This window comes from Callorhinus ursinus, unplaced genomic scaffold, assembly GCF_003265705.2.
Source record: "Callorhinus ursinus isolate GAN/ISIS: 27379988/994484 unplaced genomic scaffold, GSC_fseal_2.0 scaffold33, whole genome shotgun sequence".
Classification (NCBI taxonomy): Eukaryota; Metazoa; Chordata; class Mammalia; order Carnivora; family Otariidae; genus Callorhinus; species Callorhinus ursinus.
Genome location: NW_027397095.1, coordinates 15451601 through 15470982, shown reverse-complemented (window position 1 = coordinate 15470982; position 19382 = coordinate 15451601). Strand labels below are relative to the sequence as shown.

The 19382-nt window shown below is 37.7% G+C and overlaps 1 protein-coding gene across 2 annotated transcripts in view; it reads right to left on the bottom strand.

Annotated features, from left to right (window-relative positions):
• The window catches only part of KLHL13 (kelch like family member 13), a 199677-nt gene that overhangs the window by 111821 nt on the left and 68474 nt on the right, over nt 1-19382 (bottom strand). For both annotated transcript variants that reach the window (XM_025852763.2, XM_025852764.2), the window contains exon 2: nt 7277-7350. In XM_025852763.2, coding sequence (XP_025708548.1) covers nt 7277-7326 — 50 coding nt within the window. In that variant the 5' untranslated portion in view covers nt 7327-7350. The remainder of the gene's footprint in view (nt 1-7276; nt 7351-19382) is intronic.

Genomic DNA, 19382 nt, shown 5'->3' with positions numbered 1-19382 from the left:
GCACCTGGATGGTGCAGTCGGTTGAGCATCTGACTCTTGGTTTCAGCTCAGGTTGAGATCTTAGGGTCTTGAGATTGAGTTCTGCATGGGGCTCTGCACTCAGCATGGAGTCTGCTTGAGACTCTCCCTCTCTCTCCCTCTGGTCCTCCCCCCTGTGCGAGCACTCTCTCCCTCTCTCTAAAATAAATAAATCTTGGATGCCTGGGTGGCTCAGTCAGTTAAGTATCTGCCTTCAGCTCGGGTCTTGATCCCGGGGTCCTAGGATCGAGCCCCGAGTTGGGCTCCCTGCAGGGAGCCTGCTTCTCCCTCTCCCTCTGCCTCTCCCCTCTGCTCATTCTCTCTCACACAAATAAATAAAATCTTTAACAAAAAAATAAGATAAATAAAAAAAAAACTTTGTGTTTATTTATCACCTACTATGTGCTCAGGCTTAGTGATATAATTCCAGGCTTTTAAAACTAAAAGGGAGGATGGGATCTTTCAATCCTTAAATTTTACAGATGACGACAGTGCTTGACAAAGAGTAAAGGCTCAATATTTTCAAATATCTAATGAACTGAATCAAAGCCCTGTGTTCCATTTTGACATCATACACTATTAAGAAGTAATTATATAGGGGCGCCTGGGTGGCTCAGTCATTAAGCGTCTGCCTTCGGCTCAGGTCATTATCCTGGGGTCCTGGGATCAGGCCCCGCATAGGGCTCCCTGCTCTGCAGGAAGCCTGCTTCTCCCTCTCCCACTCCCCCTGCTTGTGTTCCCTCTCTCGCTGTGTCTCTCTCTGTCAAATAAATAAATAAAATCTTTAAAAAAAAAGAAGTAATTATATATCAGTAAAAAAAAAAAAAAAGCCTGAGCTTATTCCTAGAATCTGTACTGAATTTCATTAGCCTATTTTACAATTTTAATGACTGTCACTTAACATTCAATTACTTAACTATAAGACCTGACTGTGGGAAACAAAACTACCCAAACAATTTAACCAAATAAAATCATCAGCAACAAATAATTATTAGTGTTGTACATTCTCAAATATTTAAGGAATTCCTATTATGCACAAAGTCCTGTATTATATGGGATTTAAATACAAATTAGATACAGTTAGTCACTCTCTCAAAAAGCACCCTTAATGATGGTGTAAAGCAAAGACATGCTGAAATTACTTCAGTGCAGAACCGCATGTGATAAAACAGTTCAGAGGCAAAGGAGACGCTACTGATCATTGGCTTGGATCAATCAAGGAAGGCACTAGGTAGGGCATGGAATTTGATCTGCATCTTGAAGAACAGGTAGGATTCTCAACAGTCAGAGACAGGAAAAGGCAATCTGGGTGATATTATCAGATTAGCAATTTTAAAAGATCACTTTGACTAGAGTGTGAAGACTCTAGCTGAACATCAAATACTGTCAAGTTTACCCCAAAATATTTCACAATTTCATCCCCACCCCTCTTCTTCTTCTCTACTGACCTCACCTTTGTTCAGACGCTCCTCATTTCTTATTCTAACTACTACAATAACTACCCAGCAGGCAGGGAACCACATATTATCATTCACTGTTATATCCCTAACACCTTGCACGGTAAGTGGTACATGATATTATTTAAAGGGATGGAAAATGTATTATGCAGTGTTTGGCACTCTTTTTCCTGTATTGCAAGTACCAGACAGTATTCTATACTGTGTTTTATTCATCAGTATTTTTAGAAAACTGGAACACTGTCAGAGCTTTACACATCATTGCAGAATTCCTTATTAGAGCTAGGAACCTCCTCAAAACCCACCACCAACACAATACCAAATGGGTGACTCTTACCACCATGTGCCCTCCCAGACATTACTATAATGTGTGAGTGAGGATGGTGTTCAGATAGAGATGCTGTTTCCAGCAAAGTAAGCCACCTACGGCTGACCTTTCTCAGAGCTTCCTGAATCACTGGAATAAAACTTCAGATAGGGTAAAACGTACGCTGCATGGCAGACAGCAAGACTAAAAACATCTAAGATGAATAAGAAGTTAATGCTCTCTTGCATTGCCGTCCCAACCCTTAATTATCTTTCTACATGCTTTATTAATTTTTCATAGCAATTTTCTCCAATATATACAAAGAAAAAGATTCATCATTTTCATCATATTTTAGCACATGAAAGTGGTTAGCACTTAGCGATTGCAGAGTAAATGTTTGTTGAATTACAAATTGGAGAAACTGTTAGATTTTTTTGATTAGCAATTACTACATGCCAGACATTGTGCTATGCAATGGGGACACGTTGCTTCAAAACATTCATTATCTTATTTGAATAATCACTTTAAATTCATGTTAAATCTATATAATAATTTGGGAAGAGTTAGTTTTTTAAACCACGATCATGGTACGCCTGCTTTCTTGAACTTGTCAATTTTCTTCAGATAGGTCTGAGACATTTTTGTTGGGGTTATTACTACATACTTATGTTTTATGGGTTTTGTAAATTTTTTTACATTATATCTTTTAAATGGCTACTTCTGGGATAAATAAAAGGTATTGGTTAATTTTTACTTTATATCCCACTACTTTTTTAGCACTCATTAGAATTCTATCAGCTAAGAAGTTGTTTTTAAGTCTTAGCTTTTGTAGGTATGTAAGCCTATCTTCTAAAACTTGACCTTTTTTTTTTTTTTGTCTCCTCCTTTCTGTTGGTTATGCTGCTTTATTGACACTGGCCAGAATTTATTTTAAATAATGATGACTGTAAGCATCTTTGTTTTGTTGCTGCTTATGGAACTACTCCTATATTACATACTGGATTGTTGGTTTTAGAGAGAAAATTATTTTTCTTATTAAGAGAGCAAGTTTCTTTGACATTTTTTAAAAATTTTTTTAAGTTATCTCTACACTCAACATGGGGTTTGAACTCACAGCCCTGGGATCAAGAGTCACATGCTCTATTGACTGAGCCAGCCAGGCACCCCTCACATTTTTATTCTTAAAATGGGCACTGCATTTTTTCAAACACCTTCAGCACTTTTTTAAGATTTTTTTTTTAAGTAATCTCTACACCCAACATGGGGTTCAAACTCAAGACCCTGAGATCGAGTCATGTGGTCTACTGACTGAGCCAGCCAGGTGCCCCCCCTTCAGCATTTATTTTTTTAATGAGATCTATTGACACGATGCATCATATAACTTTCATTGTATTAAACAATTAACACTCTGGGATAAAACATTCTTAGTCACAAGGGGTCAATTCTTTGCATATATTCCTAAATGTGTTTGGTTTATATTTTATTTAGAATCCAAGATTGATCTATAATATATACACACAAACAAGCAAAATTTTTCTCAGGTTTTGATACCTGATTTATGCAGCATTATAAAATGAATGGGGCAGTTTTCCATCATTTTTTATGCTCTCAGTTTATTTAGTATCAGAATTATCTGTTTCTTTCAAAGGAGTCTTATTCATAATAAAGATTGTAACAGTAGGAAATCACAAGTCGCTGATTTATAAACCAGGGGTCATACAACTAGTTCCTTATGCCTTGTGAGGTATGGCTCAGGTTATAATTCAGATCCCTTGTCATGTACAAAGGTATTAATTTAAAATTAAAACTACAGAGACTTTTATAAAGTGTTCTTATTAATTATTCAGATTCTATGTCAAATCTAGGACATAAGTTCATTTCTTTGGTTTCCGGTCAAGAATGCACTTATAATGTGAGGGCTACAACCATAAAACTTCAGGAAGAAAGTCTAAAATTTGGGAAAGCACAGATTTCTTGGGTAAGATGCAAAAAGCATGAGTATAAAAGAAAAAAAGATAAATTGAACTTCATCAAAATTTTAAAAATTCTGCACATCAAAAGACACAAATAAGAAAAACGGGATAGCAAGGCACAGATTGAAAGAAAGTATCTATAATGCAACATATTGAAATATTCAGAATAGGCTTAAAAACTCCTCAAACGATGGGGCGCCTGGGTGGCTCAGTGGGTTAAGCGTCTGCCTTCGGCTCAGGTGGGATCAAGCCCCGTGTCGGGCTCCCTCCTCAGCGGGGAGCCTGCTTCTCCCTCTCCCCTGATTGTGCTCTCTCTCTCTCTCTCTCTCTCTCTCTCTCTCTGGGTCAAATAAATAAAATCTTAAAAAAAAAAAACAAAACTCCTTAAACGCAAAAAGAAAACAACCCAATTTTTTTAATGGGCAAAGGACCTGAACAGATGAAAATATTCTCAAAATCATTACACGAAGAAAATGCAAACTGAAATTCATTATGAGAAACCACTACACATCCAAGAGAATGGCTAAAATTAAAAAGGCTAACAAGGGAAGCCTGGCTGGCTCAGTCAGCAGAGCATGTGACCCTTGGTCTCAGGGTTGTGAGTTCAAGCCCCACCTTGGGCATGGAGCCCACCTAAAAAATAATTAAATTAAATTGAAATGCTAACAATACCAAGAGTTAGGGAGGATTCTCACTTGTCACTGGTCAGAGGAGAAAATGATACAATCACTTTAGAAAAGTCTTTGGCAAGGGGAGCTTGGGTGGCTCAGTCGGTTAAGTGTCTGACTCTTGATTTCGGTGCAGATCATAATCTCAGGGGCCTTGGATCGAGCCCTGCATCAGGCTCTGCATTCAGCACAGAGCCTGCCTGTCGCTCTCCCTCTGCTCCTCCTCTGGCTCGCTCTCTCTCAAATAAAGAAGTGAAATCTTAAAAAAAAAGTCTTTGGCAGTCTGTTAATGTTAGATAAATTATATATACATATTTAGTATATGTTACATAAAACAAATTTAATAAATTAAAATAAAATAAACTTAATAAATAATTTATATATGTTCATATTTTAGGGACATATTCCAAGGAAATTTTGTGGCTATATATAGCCTCAGAAAGATTTGTACAAAAATGTCAAGAACAGCTTTATTCATAACAGTCAAATAATGGAGCAAATTAAATAACTAGGAACAAGAAAATGGATAAACAAATTGTGGTATAGTTAAAAAAAAGGGGGTGGAATGCAACACAGCAATAAAATAGAACTACTGATACTGGCAGGAATGATAAATTTCAAAATCATTATTTGGAACTAAAGAAGCCATACACAGTGTCTGACTCCATTTACACGAAGTTCAAGAAGAAGCAACATGGGGGCGCCTGGGTGGCTCAGTTGGTTAAGCGTCTGCCTTCGGCTCAGGTCATGGTCCCAGGGTCCTGGGATCGAGCCCCGCATCCGGCTCCCCACTCAGCGGGAAGCCTGCTTCTCCCTCTCCCACTCCCCCTGCTGTGTTCCCTCTCTCTGTGTCAAATAAATAAATAAAATCTTAAAAAAAAAAAAAAAGGAGAAGAAGCAACACTAATATGCTAGTCAGCATACTTGTTCTCTTCAGTAGGGGTAGAGGGGAGAGAGACTGGAAAGGGGAAAGAGGTAATTCTCTGGAAGGATGGAATTGTTTTATATCTTGATCTGAGTCGTGGTTACCTGGATGTATGCATGTGTAAAAAACTATCGTGATGTATATTTAAGTGTTTGTGTATTTTATTGCACTTAATTATATCTCTATAAAAAGAAAGATGTATATTTAAGTGTTTGTATGTTTTACTGCACTTAATTACACCTCTATAAAAATAATGGAAACAAATTCAAGAATGCTATAAATAACTACCTCAGTTACTGACTTGACCTTTGGAAATCCTGCCCTCCTACTCTTTCCTCTTCCAAATGTGTGATACAGACCCTCCTACTCAGCAGTGCTTGGACTCTGCAGACTCAACTCACCAGTAGGAATTCACCCCCCCACACATTACTCTTTTCTTCTCTCTTCTCATCCAACATGGCCACACATTATTCATGCTAGGATTTCCTTGCTTTCTGCGTCGCTGAACAAGTTTACCTTACAGCCCCTTGCCCACATGAGAGTACACATTCCAACCAACAGGCACCCATCATATGATGTTTCCGTAATAGGATTATTATGTAAAATCCTTAGTATGGTATCTGGCAAGTAACAGTGACTTCATATATGACCCCTTCCTACTTGAAACTCTCCCCTCTTTTCTTATTCTTTTAAGACACACCTATTTTAAAGCATATCAGAATTCAGAAACACAATACTGTATTTCAAAATAGTTAAAATCTCACATTTACATTTCAATAGGAGCACCAATATTCCATGCATTATTTGCCAAGCTCTCTCTCCACACCCCACAGACACTTATTTAATCCTCAAAACAACCCTGAGATGTAGGTAATACCATCCCCAATTCATAGATGAGGAAGTTAAGGCACTGAGCAATTAAGAAATTTGCCCAAGACTAGACAACTAGTAAGTGTCAGAGCCATGATATAGACAATTCCCGCATATTATTTCGAAGGATTCACTCAAACCATGCAATTCAACTACTGGGAATAAGGGATACTCTTTCGCACCTACAAAGCAAAGGCTATATTTCTTTAAACCATGAATTTAAAATCATAAGTTGTCAGAGAAAGTTCGGAATTTCTTATGACTCTCTGAAAAAGTTTTAACTGGATTTTTAAATAACAGAAATGTACAATCACAGGGCAATACTATTTAAAAAAACACTTGGTTGACATCCATATGAAGCTTTTAGCTGTGTTGCAGTAGTTTTATTTGATTCAGTAGGGCAACAACCGCCTAGTGGTAATCAGCATTTCATGGGGTATGGCTACACTGCGTCTCGCATTAAATATCTGGAGAAAACTGAAGCTTGTTTTTCGTTATATTGGTTCATCCGTTCATGTGGGTTGAGGCTGGGAAGTTTATAATTAGTTTTGGGTTATAAAGTTATGGCCATTGTTAATGAAAAGAAACTTCCTTGATTGCTATATGTCAGGCATACTCTGGTGGGTGTGTTTACGAAGAGTACGTTAATATAGAAGAAAATAAAGTGAATACTGGTCACGTGAGTCCCATGAAAAAAAAATAAAAATAAAAAAATACTTGGTTGAGACATCTGTTCTTAAGCAACGGATACCTGTATTTATTCACTGACATGCTTTAAAATTAAAAAATCAAGTCAATAGCTCCATTTACTGAATGTCATGTGATCACAATTTACACCAATTATGATGTCTAATTACATTCTCTATTTTTTCATTAGCTCAGAACACACGGTTGCTAACATGCTCTTCATTCCATCTCTTCGTCATTCTTATATTCACTCATACAGCAAATATTTTATATTATTCCAGGCATTCAACAAATAGCAACTATGTTAGGTATATAAATAGGCAGGAGAGACATTATATAACTCATAAGGTAAATTGCTTCCATAAATATACCGGTTACGGAGTATTGCAGCAACTGATTCCCCTCTATGAAGATGATCCATCACCTCTAACACTTGGATAATGACCTGTTCAGGAGGAAAAGAAGTCAATATTTACTATAAAAATCAATACTAGAATTTTCAAATTATGCTATCCATGTAATATTTTATATATTTGGTGACAGAAAGACAAAAAATGTATGTCTGTGTTCCCAATGTCCATATTCTAGCTTATGAAAATTAAGAAAATGGAGAACATTGAAGGAACTGAATCTGCCACAGTCAAATTAGCTACAAAATTCCATAGTGGCTCATTAAATAGCACTGACTGCATTTCTGTGAAATCATTAGAATAACAACCAAGCAAATGGGAAGCTGGATTAACCCTGAGGAGACCTGAGGAGTCTGGGTGAAGTTAGGAGAGACAAGAGAAGTTACAGGTGAAGAGTTGAGGCAAACATTTGCCAAGTAGAGACACAGACAGCACTAAATTCCGAGTTACCAGGAGCACATGAGGCCTCAAAAGCCATAATCAGGGCCCAGTTTTAGAAGTGGTTGGTCAAAATTAAGGCTAGAAAGGCATAGAAATCTTAAAGACATAAAATAGGTAGTGGGGGTTGTTTTCTTGATCTGGACTGAATTTTTGTTTGGTTGGTGGTTTTTTTATGGAAAAAGAGCCGGTGAGGTGGTAGCAAGCTAAATCTAATATATTGTCTCTAGTCATGTGATTGCTTTGCATTGGAGATGTATATTTCAAGGGTTCTATTCATTTCAAATACACTGGGAAGCAGAAAGGTATACTTTACTTAAATATTTCTTGTTAATAAAATCAATTTATTGCACTGGGGAGATAAAAATGTAGAGTATGCAATTTAGTTTGTTCATATAATTATGCTTGTTATAAAGCTATGTGAAGACCTAAGATAATTAAGTCAGAGAAAAAAGGTTCTCTTCATTGTTCCCTGCCCCCTCCCTGTCCCTTAATTTGGGGTCAGAGCAAAAGATACAGAAGGGGAAAAAGTACTCTATTTCTTGGGTCTTTGTAATTCTGAAAAAGAAACAAATCAAATGATAATTTAGCATTTTTATTTATTTACACAATCGTATTTTCTGTTATTACAAGAAATTGAGTAGCCTAAATGAAAAAAAAAAAATTCTTAAGCATCTCGAAATCAACTGACCTTTGGACTTATCTTTTCTAAAAATGCTGAAGTGGTGAGAGAATTTTAAGGTGTTGAGAAATTTTAATTTTTTTTAGGCTACACAATTTTTTAGAAGATGTGCCAAGAGATAAACAAGCATATCTAGATTATCATTAGGAATCTGGGAATGTGAAAATAAATAACTCTTGCCCCTTTTCATCAACTTGCATCTAGAGTAGAACATAGAAGTCCCCAAACTAGGTATTCAAACTCTCACTCAGTCCCACGGTTTCAACCAATCTACCTGCCGCATCTCAGAGTCTGGGGCTCTCGCATTCAAATTCTCCAGATAACAAACCTCTGGTCTCCTGAGGAGCAGGGAGTGGATGACAGGACATGGGACTCCAGCCATTTACTATAGAGACTTTCAAGGAACAGCCCACATTGTCAATCTCAAGACTTATTCCCGCCTTCCGCAGACCAGATGCCCCCAAATCTTGAAATATTAGGAGCTGTATGGGAAGAATTAGTTGGTTTCTCTCAAAAGTTCGTGTAGGGGGAGATTCTCAAGTTGTTAACTTCCTTTGACTAAATAAAAAATTAGTTTAAACCTTGCAATTGTCAGTGTTGCCCCTCCTGTTCTCTTTGTCCTTTTGAATCTTTCCATTTCTTTAAGTCTCATTTTAATGAAGTTAGGAAGGGAGAGGAAGTAAACAATGTAAACAATGATCCATTAAACACAAGATTTAACTAAAACCAGCTGTTTTTCAATCAGGGAATCTATATGATCAAATCTATGTATTAGAAAATTGACGCAGCTTGCAATGTGGGGGTAGATCAGAGAGAGAGAGAGAAACTGGAAGTATGGGGACCAGTTAAGAAACCACTTCTACAGTCAAGGCATGAAATAAGAGCACAGACGAGAGCTATGGGAAAAGCCAGGGAAAACTAGGATTTCGGACTGAAAGATCATTGGTAGATACTAAAGCGATCAAGTGACATCAAAGACAAAATCTATTTACGTAACTGGGGGAACTGGTAATGATAGCAGGTGAGGCAGGGTAGAGAGAAGAAGGAAAAATATCAGAAGGAAGGAGAACAAGGGTTTGGTGCAGACATACCCAAGTCCCCTAGGGCACGCCATATAGCAACTAATAGAAAACTGGATATATATATACCCAGATTTAGACTGGAACTAGAAATGAAAATATGAGGATATTCAGCCAGTTACGTGAGTGCTGAAGTAAAGAGACTGGGAAATATTCCTCAGAAGTGTATTTGCCATGAGAAGGTGGAATCCCAAAAACACTGTTGTGCAAGAAACTGAGGAAGATAAGCTAGCAAAGAGAGAGACAGTAGGTAGGAGGGAAACTAAGAGAAATGTGAGATTAAAGCTAAGGAAGGAGATGGGTTCAGAAGAGTGGTTGGAAGGTATTCGACTGTTGCAAGTTCTGTCCAGTCCAAGTAAGATACCAACTAAGTGATGTGACAGCTATAGTCAGTGACTACTTTTTTTAGAGAGTATTTTGAACACAGGTGCACAGAACCACACTGCAGTGGTTTGAAAAATAAAACAAACATAAATGGGTGTGCCTGCCTGGCTCAGTGGGAAGAGCACGCGACCCTTGATCTCAGGGTTGTGAGTTCGAGCCCCACGTTGGGTGTAGAGATTACTAAATAAATAAATAAATAAACTTAAAAAAACACAACACAAATTCTTTCAAGAACTTGAAAGGAACTCAAATTCATCAGGGAATGACTCTATGGTAACGGTGGCCTCCAAACAAGTAAGGGAAAAGAGATGATTAAATAAGTGATTGGGGAAGAATCAGGCAGCCATTTAGAAAAATAAATAAGCTTATACCACTTCACTTCACATTAGGGGATGCTAAATAAATTCCAGATAGATCAAAGATTTAAAGGGAAAAAATGAAACCCTGAAACAGTTCGAAAGAAAACCCAAGTGAAATTATTTATAATCATGTAGTAGAGAAGGTAGGCAGGACCCCAAATTGAGGAACCATAAAAGAAAAAAACTGTTAAATCTGATTGTACAAAACAAATTAAAACTCTGTACTTCAAAAATATCACGAAGTCAAGTGGCATTTGATGAGCTAGGAAAATATATCCCCCCCCCCCACCACATGACAGACAACAAAGGGCTAATGATTTTAACTTACACACACAGAAAATAAAAACAATAAAACATAATAGTAACAGTGAACAAATAAGAGAAATAGGACGTGCACACGAAAAAATACAAATCATTAAAAAACAAATAAATACAATTTAAATTGAGGCATTGGTTCACCTATAAGATTCAAACACACATGCACAATGTCTGTATATCCATTATTAGTGCGAGGGAATGTGAGTTTGGGAGGAATGTTAACTTTTCATTCTAGACTCTTCTGTCCAACTTATTTCAAAATAAAAAAAAGGGGGGATCCAGCAAAAGAAATAAGAAAGAGTGGCCACGAGGTAGGAGACCATCAGGAAGGTACGGTAACCGAGAAGGCTGAATAAAGTGTTACATAAAGAAAGACGTAATCGAGTGTGTCATATACTGCTGAGAGGTGAAGTGAAGAATTGAGAAAAGACGACTCGATGTGGTAACAAGGAGGTCACTGGACACCTTGACGAGAGTGGTTTACATGGAATGGTGGAGAAAATGGCTGCTGAGCACGGGTTCAAGAGAGAATGAAAGGAGTGAAAGGAAACAAGTACATACAACTCTTACCAAGAGTTTTGCTTTAATAAGGAGCAAAAAAAAAAAAAAATAGGTGGTAGTTGGAGGGGGGATATCGGGTAGGAGATGTTTTTTATTTTGTTCTGATAATAGGGGACACAATGGCAGGTGAAACCCACAAAAATGGAAACTGAAGAAGTATGATAATATATAAAAATTTCAAGAGCACGTAAGACCATACATAAATGCATACCCACTATATACACATATATGCATACAGAAAAAGCATTAAAATATTCATGGGAATGATAAACTCCCAACTGGGGACAGTGTTACCTGAGGAGAGAGGCAAAATGCTATGGCATCACATAGCTAAGTGGTGGTTATAGGACGGGTTGTGATACTGGTCTCTACTTTTCTGTATGCTTGAAATATTTTAATAAAATGAAACAAAAAAGTATAATACATGATCTCTCCCCTAAAGTAGGGACTGTGTAGATGAGCAGACCAGACATGACAGACAAAGGCCAGCAAATATAGATAGGTGGGTAGAACATTTGCAAAGATTAAGGAAAAAGGCAGGACAAAAACATAAGCAGACATGCATTATAATTAAAAAGACACACTCCTCCACAGCCACGCTACTCTCGTGAATAAAGGGGAAACTAATCATTACTCAGAGCACGCACCTGACAAAGACGTAATTGTGGTTTTGCCCTTAAAATATCCTCCCTAGCTCACCAGAAATAAAACTGACAGGACTGCTTTGGATCGCTGAGATAACTTGCCTAAGTTCAACCAATTTTACTCTTAAGCATTTATTTTAGGTAATTCGCAAATCTAATATTTCACAAGCACCTATCCTATAGTTAGTTGTTATTTCAAATAGAGATTCTAGTTTATGACTTAGCACTTAATTCAGATCCACCGTCTCACTCTGTCCTGCTCTGCCCGAAAACCAACAGTTTTAACAATAATGAGATTTGAGAAAAGCCTAGCCAATTTTATACCACGTAAAGTAAACCCTGCTTATGAGCTAACCTTATGTTACATAAAAGAAATTCAGGGTGGCTATGATCGTCTGCCTTCATATAAAATTTTGTCAAGCACTCTGATAAGAAAAGCTGACAGAAAAGATCAGTGAAAAGTGCTCAACACTACAAAACTGAAAAACTGCACAATGTAGAAAAATTGTACATAATTGCACTTCTCTCAATCAAGTTATATATAGCAGCAGCACCAAAAATTCAGAATCATCTTGACACGGCAAAAAGTGACGTGTAAGAAACAGAATTGTACTCTTTGGGAATATAGTTTGTTATACAAAAGCTAATTTTTAAAAACGTCACGGAGGGTTAGACTATCAAATCTTTCAGCTTTCACCCGGGCCGGATGCCACACTCACCTCCCACCTGGGGCGCTGAAAAGGGCCCGCCTGAAGGACCCAAGATACTTGCGTACTAGATGTAAAACTGGGTGGTGATTTTTTTTTTTCCCTAGAGTAAATCTAAAGCCTGCTGGGACTATGTAGTATGCTCCCACATATGTGCACCCATCAGAAAATTTGCAACGCTAAAAATTATAAAGGTTGTGCTATACCCTAAAGGCTGCAACTGTACCTGATTTTAGAGCATTCATGCAAGTGATCCATCTGCCTGTTTTCCTCCTTATCAGCATTCTGCGCTGAAACGAGGGGGTCCGGAGAGGTCTAAGAGCCACTTCTTGTTCTAAACTCCTACCAAAAAGACTAGATTCCCCATGTTCTAGAAGTTTCTCCCTTTCTCCTGGCCGCATGCCAGGATGGCTGACACACTGTCCTCAACCATTACGGTTTCCTTCCCATAGTCACTGAGGCGATCTGCCCCTGGACCACCATGTGGTCACTACTACCATCTTGTTCTGGATTGCTACGGCATACAGCACACACCTGGCTCCGCTACTTCTTGCAGTATATACTACCACTCTTTCCTTCTTGATCTGATCCCTTGGTAGTCCCTTTTCATTGTGTCACTCAGGCTTCAGGAATTCCGTTGGGACATATCATTAGCTGATGGCCTCATTCATCTTATCGCTGCAACTGGACTTTTTACCCGTGTTCAAGTTGTTACCCTTGTGTTAATACAATTCTATCTGATTTTTCTAATAGTGGCTGCCCTCTTGTAAAAAGGGCTAAACTTGGTCTAACAACTGTTTCAGTGTCAACTGCCAAGCTTGGCTGTCTTCATTTCTTTCAGTTTCATGTTATCACCCTTATCTACAGGAGCGACACTGTAGTATGTTTCACTTTTAAGCACACCTCTCTCTGCTACCCATCAAAATCCTTATGCTGAATTATATACTCAGCCTCTCTCACTCCATCTCCCTCTCTCTCAGGCTAAGTTGCCCCCATTCACCTGGTTAAGGAATAGTGCATTTCTCACCCTCCCCATCTGTAGCCTTACTTTTGGAAGTTAGCAATTTGTTTCAGCCTCTTCAGTCAAAGTCCATTCTACATAATTCATTAAGCACTGTTACAAAAACATCTTGCAAGAAAAAAGAAGTGAGAAAAGGAAATATGTGTAAGTAAAAATAAAAATCATTATTTACATCGGTGGTCCACAAACCAGAGTATGTATCAGAATCCTCTAGACAGCGAGATAAACAGAGATTGCTGGGCCTCATCCCCAGAGTTTCTCATTCAGATGATGCGTGATGGATCTAGAAAATTTGCTTTCCTAAGAAATTCACAAAGGATATTGCTGCTGGTAGATCATGGATGACACTTTAAGAACAAACGATTTACAGGTAACATAGCTTCTATACAAAGTTCAGAAGAATCAACTGGAAAACTAATATAGTAAAATGCCCACTATAGGAATATCAGCTCTATAAAGACAAAGATGTCTTATCTTCCCCCCAAAATCTGTAAAATATCTAGGAATGGGCTTAAAAAGAAATCTGAAAGACAGAAAAAATAAAATTTTACTCGAGTTTATAAAATCATAAAGGACATGGATACAAATACACACACAAATATCGAATAGAAAAACTCAAAATCACAAAGATGCAAATTTCCCTCAAAATTCACATAGAAAATTCAACTCAATTCCAATCCAATTGGCAAAGGGTCAGAATTTTTTTTGGTGGAAGGGGATGGATATTTTACATGTTGAATTCCTCAGTTCATCAGAAAAAGAGAACACATGAAAACCATCTGAAATTTTTTTAAAACAGAAAAATAAGGGAGGAGGCAACCTTTCCCTGCTGATATTAAAATGTACTATAAAGAGGGCACCTGGGTAGCTCAGTTGGTTAAGCGTCTGACTCTTGATTTCGGCTCAGGTCATGATCTCAGGATTGTGAGATCAAGCCCCACATCGGGCTCTGCACTGGGCATGGAGCTTGCTTAAGATTCTCTCTCTCGAAACAAACTGAGGGTTCTAGAGGGGAGGGGGTGGGGGGATGGCTTAGCCTGGTGATGGGTATTAAAGAGGGCACGTATTGAATGGAGCACTGGGTGTTACACGCAAACAATGAATCATGGAACACTACATCAAAAACTACTGATGTAATGTATGGTGATTAACATAACATAATAAAATTAAAAAAAAAAAGATTTTCTCACTCTCTGCCCATTCCCTCTCCTTCCCCTTCCCTCTCAAAAAAATAAAATAAAAATAAAAAAATAAAATGTACTATAAAGGTACAGTAACTATAACAGTATGGTACCAGTATGGGGACAGAGAGATCAATAGAATCAAGTCCCAAAACAGATCCAATTGCATATGGTTATTAACTACATGGTACATGTGGTACTTAGGACCAGTAACTAAAAGATGAATTTCTCAATGAATAGGTTTAGGGAAACTGGCTATGTTAGGAGAAGAACTGAAATTCTATCTGTACCATATATATATACATCCCGCAGATGGAATAAATAACTAAACATGAAAAAATAAAGTTGTAATAGTAAAAGATAAAAAGAATATACATTTTTAATGAGGCAAAGATAAAGTCTTTCTAAGGGCCAACACAAACTCAGAAGCCACAAAGAATATGAAAATGGTTTCTAAGTCTGGTACTGAAAAACAAGGTTACAATTCTATAAGGGACAACGCACCATAAACATCCTGAAAAGATACAGCAGCCGGTGGGGAGATGAGGAGGAAGCCTGCAACACGGAACAAACAGGTGGAGGTTTAATGTTCACAATACATCAAGTATTCCCCCTAAAATTCAGTAACAAAAGTGTGTGTTCCAGCAGGCAAGTATCTGAAGAGGCCTGGCAGAAAGAGTAACAGCAGCAAGAATAAATGTAAGGAAAGATGTTTGACTTCAATTGCACATGCACGTGTGTGTATGCGCGCGTGCGTGTGTAAAACCGAGAGAAAATCCACAGCCATATTGAAGACACATTAGTTGCACAACATCCTGCTCTTCCCCACATCTTCACCTTCAAAAGATGGTAAGACACCTCTCGGGTCCTATTCACCATGGAAAATCCTATATCTCCTATGAAAACTTCCAAACAAGAGAAAGACAGCAAAACAGAAAGAAGGCGGCTTACAAGAAACCTACAAATGAAATCTATACCAAAATTCAGGAAAGGTAAACAATTATTGTACATTTTACTGGGGAAGGAAACGAAGTGGGTATCATCTATTAAAGCTTCCAGTTTGGGGTGCATTTAAGCAAGCAGGTGAAGGTTGTTTTTCCCCATCTCCACGCTAGCAGGCCATAATTCAATTTGTCCCCAATGTTCCAAAGGGTAAAATTCTTAAGTGGTTTTATATTACAGTAATCATCTTACCAGAAAGCTGTTTATCCAAGCAAAATGAGATTCACAAGCAATCTGAAAACAGAAATGTTTGTATCTCCAATATAATCGAATAATCAAGTTCCAAGTGACTGCTGAAAAATCTAGATGCAATGCAGTGTTTTTATTACATTATATTTTTCTAGTATTATCAAAGTAAAGGTTGAATCATTTTATTGTCTTTGCACAAGAGATCGTTAAGCTGATGGATTCTGGTTTTCAAATCAATCTATAGCTGAAATCTAAAGTCCATGCTTTAAATGATAAGCAACATCTAAACAGTAACAGAAATAAAAGTATTTCTTTCACAGTGATAAATTCAGTATGGCATTTCTTTAAAAAGTATTAATCATTCCTCAATAACTTAGGTTAATATGAATAGAATCCTCCGACTATACTTTGAACAAAATTTTTTATGAGAAATTTTTGAAAAATTCACACAGATGAGATTTGTTAGTCTACTTGTTTATATATAATACATATTTATATTTTTTATATAAAATATTAGATATAATACTTGTTATTCTGACCAAGAAGAATATATTGAGTTCTACCCACATGATCGATCAGTTATTTATATTGAATTAAGAACCCTCTTTAATTAAGAACCACTGTAATTTTTTTTAAAGATTTCATTTATTTATTTGAGAGAGAGAGAATGAGAGATAGAGAGCACGAGAGGGAAGAGGGTCAGAGGGAGAAGCAGACTCCCCGCTGAGCAGGGAGCCCGATGTGGGACTCGATCCCGGGACTCCAGGATCATGACCTGAGCCGAAGGCAGTCGCTTAACCAACTGAGCCACCCAGGTGCCCCAAGAACCACTGTAATTTATAGACCACAATCTCAGAAAAAAATTGGGCATTTAATAGTAATCTGCCTTGGGGCGCCTGGGTGGCTCAGTTGTTAAGCGTCTGCCTTTGGCTCAGGTCATGATCCTGGGGTCCTGGGATCGAGCCCCTCATCAGGCTCCCTGCTTGCCGGGAAGCCTGCTTCTCCCTCTCCCACTCCCCCTGCTTGTGTTCCCTCTCTCGCTGTCTCTCTCTCTGTCAAATAAATAAAATCTTAAAAAAAAAATAGTAATCTGCCTTCTTGAAGTTTTATCTTATTCTTCAACATTAAATTAAAAAGATAAAGAATTTCCTTTTAAAAAGATACAATACTATTTGACATCCCATTCAGTCATAATCAACATGAATCAACTAAATGAAAAACAACAGTGAAAATCTGGTATCACAATTAGTGTAGTCCATTTACTAGAGTTTTACCTCTTTTTAGTAAGTAACTTTCAAATATGGTAAGACTTGTTAAGTGACAATTCATTAGTCAGAACTCCACAGAAAGCCAACTCTTTCAGACTAAGAGTTTTCCAACATAAGTCTCCACTTTACTAATTAGACCACTCGACTTTTACTGTGCAAGGGATTCAAGGGAGTACAGGATGCAGGTGTGGATAAAGAGAATAGTTTTCCCCCGGGCCATAACAGGTAAGTATAGCAAATTTAACAAAATGAAAGAAGGCAGGAAGGGAAGTGTGGGTACCACTATCATTCATACGATCTTACATATCCACAGTGGAAGTTGTATTATGGGATTTAGTTAGGTCCATAGTTCACTGATGAATCAAAAAAGTGAAAGTAGGAGTCATTTGTGATTTGCCTTATCATTTGAACTACAGCCAAAGTTTTTTCTCTGTGCATTGGCCTACTAATTGAATCTTGGCATCTTCTTTCATAAATTAAGCTCACCATCACAATAAATGCATGAACTGTGATTTATAGATTTGTTTTCTTTAAAACAGACAGAGAATATAAAGGCACTTGCATAGCAATATGAATTCAGAATCCTTAATAGGTTTTACAATTTCCCCCAAAACTTTTTTCTTTAATTTTTTTTTTAAGTAAACTCTATACCACACATGGGGCTTGAACTCATGACCGCAAGATCAAGGGTCACATGCTCTATCAACTAAGCCAGCCAGGTGCACCCCTCCACCAAATCTTTTAAAATGGCAGGTGCAAGACTGAAGTGAATGCAGTTACACCTCAGGCTCAAAATTTTAAGAGGGTGCCCAAAACTCAGTGTTAAAATAAATGCTAACTTAATGCCATTTTTAAAAGCAACCCACAACCCCCATTATAGTTAATAATAAAAGATTGGATGCTTTCCCTCTAATATGAGGAACAAGACAAGGATAGATATCCTCGTGCTCTTACCACTTTTATTCAACAATGTGCTGGAAGTAGTAGCCAGGGCAACTAATTACTCAAGGAAAAGAAATAACTGGCATCTACATTAGAAAGGAGGTAGGTAATAAGACTATCTCTATTAGTAGATGAATTGAGCTTGCATAAAAAAAATCCTAAGGAACCAAGTAAAAGACAATTAGAATTAATAAATGAGTTCAGTAAGGTTATATATACCAAAATCAATTGTACTTGTATACATTTGCAATAAACAAAATGAAAATGGAATTAAGAAAACAATTCCAATAATAACAGCATGAAAAAGAATAAAAAAACAGGAGGGTGCATGCATCCCAAACAGGATACCCCTAGAGTGTCTGGCTCAGGTGACCACAGTGGATTGCACTACTGGGCCCCACAGGACACCTTCTATATAAGGCCACCACTTCCAAGAGCAGGCAACATAGCTGACCTACCTAATACATAGAAATAGACACAGAGAGTCAGACAAAAAGCAGAGGTGCGGGGTGGGGGGGCGCCTGGGTGGCTCAGTCATTAAGCATCTGCCTTTGGCTCAGGTCATGATCCCAGGGTCCTGGGATGGAGCCTCACACTGGGCTCCCTGCTAAGTGGGGAGCCTGCTTCTCCCTCTCCCCCTCCCCCTGCTTGTGTTCCCTCTCTCTCTGTGTCTCTCTCTGTCAAATTAAAAAAAAAAAAAAATCTTAAAAAATAAAAGCAGAGGGGAATATGTTCCAAAGGAAGATCAAGATAAAACCTCAGAAAAAGAACTAAACAAAATGGAGATAAAACAATCTACCTGATAGATTGCTCAAAATAATGGTCACAAAGATGCTCACTGGACTTGGGAGAAGAATGGATGAACTCAGAGAGAACTTCAACAAAGAGAAAATATAAAAAAGAACCAATCAGAGCTGAAGAATACAATACACTAGACGAAATCAACAGCAGATTATAGGAAGCAGAAGAATGGATCAACAATCTAGAAGACAGCATAGTAGAAATCACCCAAGCTAAACACTAAAAGGAAAAAAGAATTTAAAAAATGAAAATAGGTTAAGAGATCTCTGGAACAACACAAGAGTGCTAACATTCACAGGTTTCAGAAGGACAAGACAGAAAGGAGCAGAAAAATTCTTTGAAGAAATAATACCTGAACACTTTGCTAACCCGGAGAAGGAAACAGATATCCACGTCCAGCAAGTACAGAGAAACCCAAACGAGGTGAACCCAAGAGGGTCCATACCCAGGTACATAGTAATTAAAATGTCAAAAATTAAAGATAAAGAAAT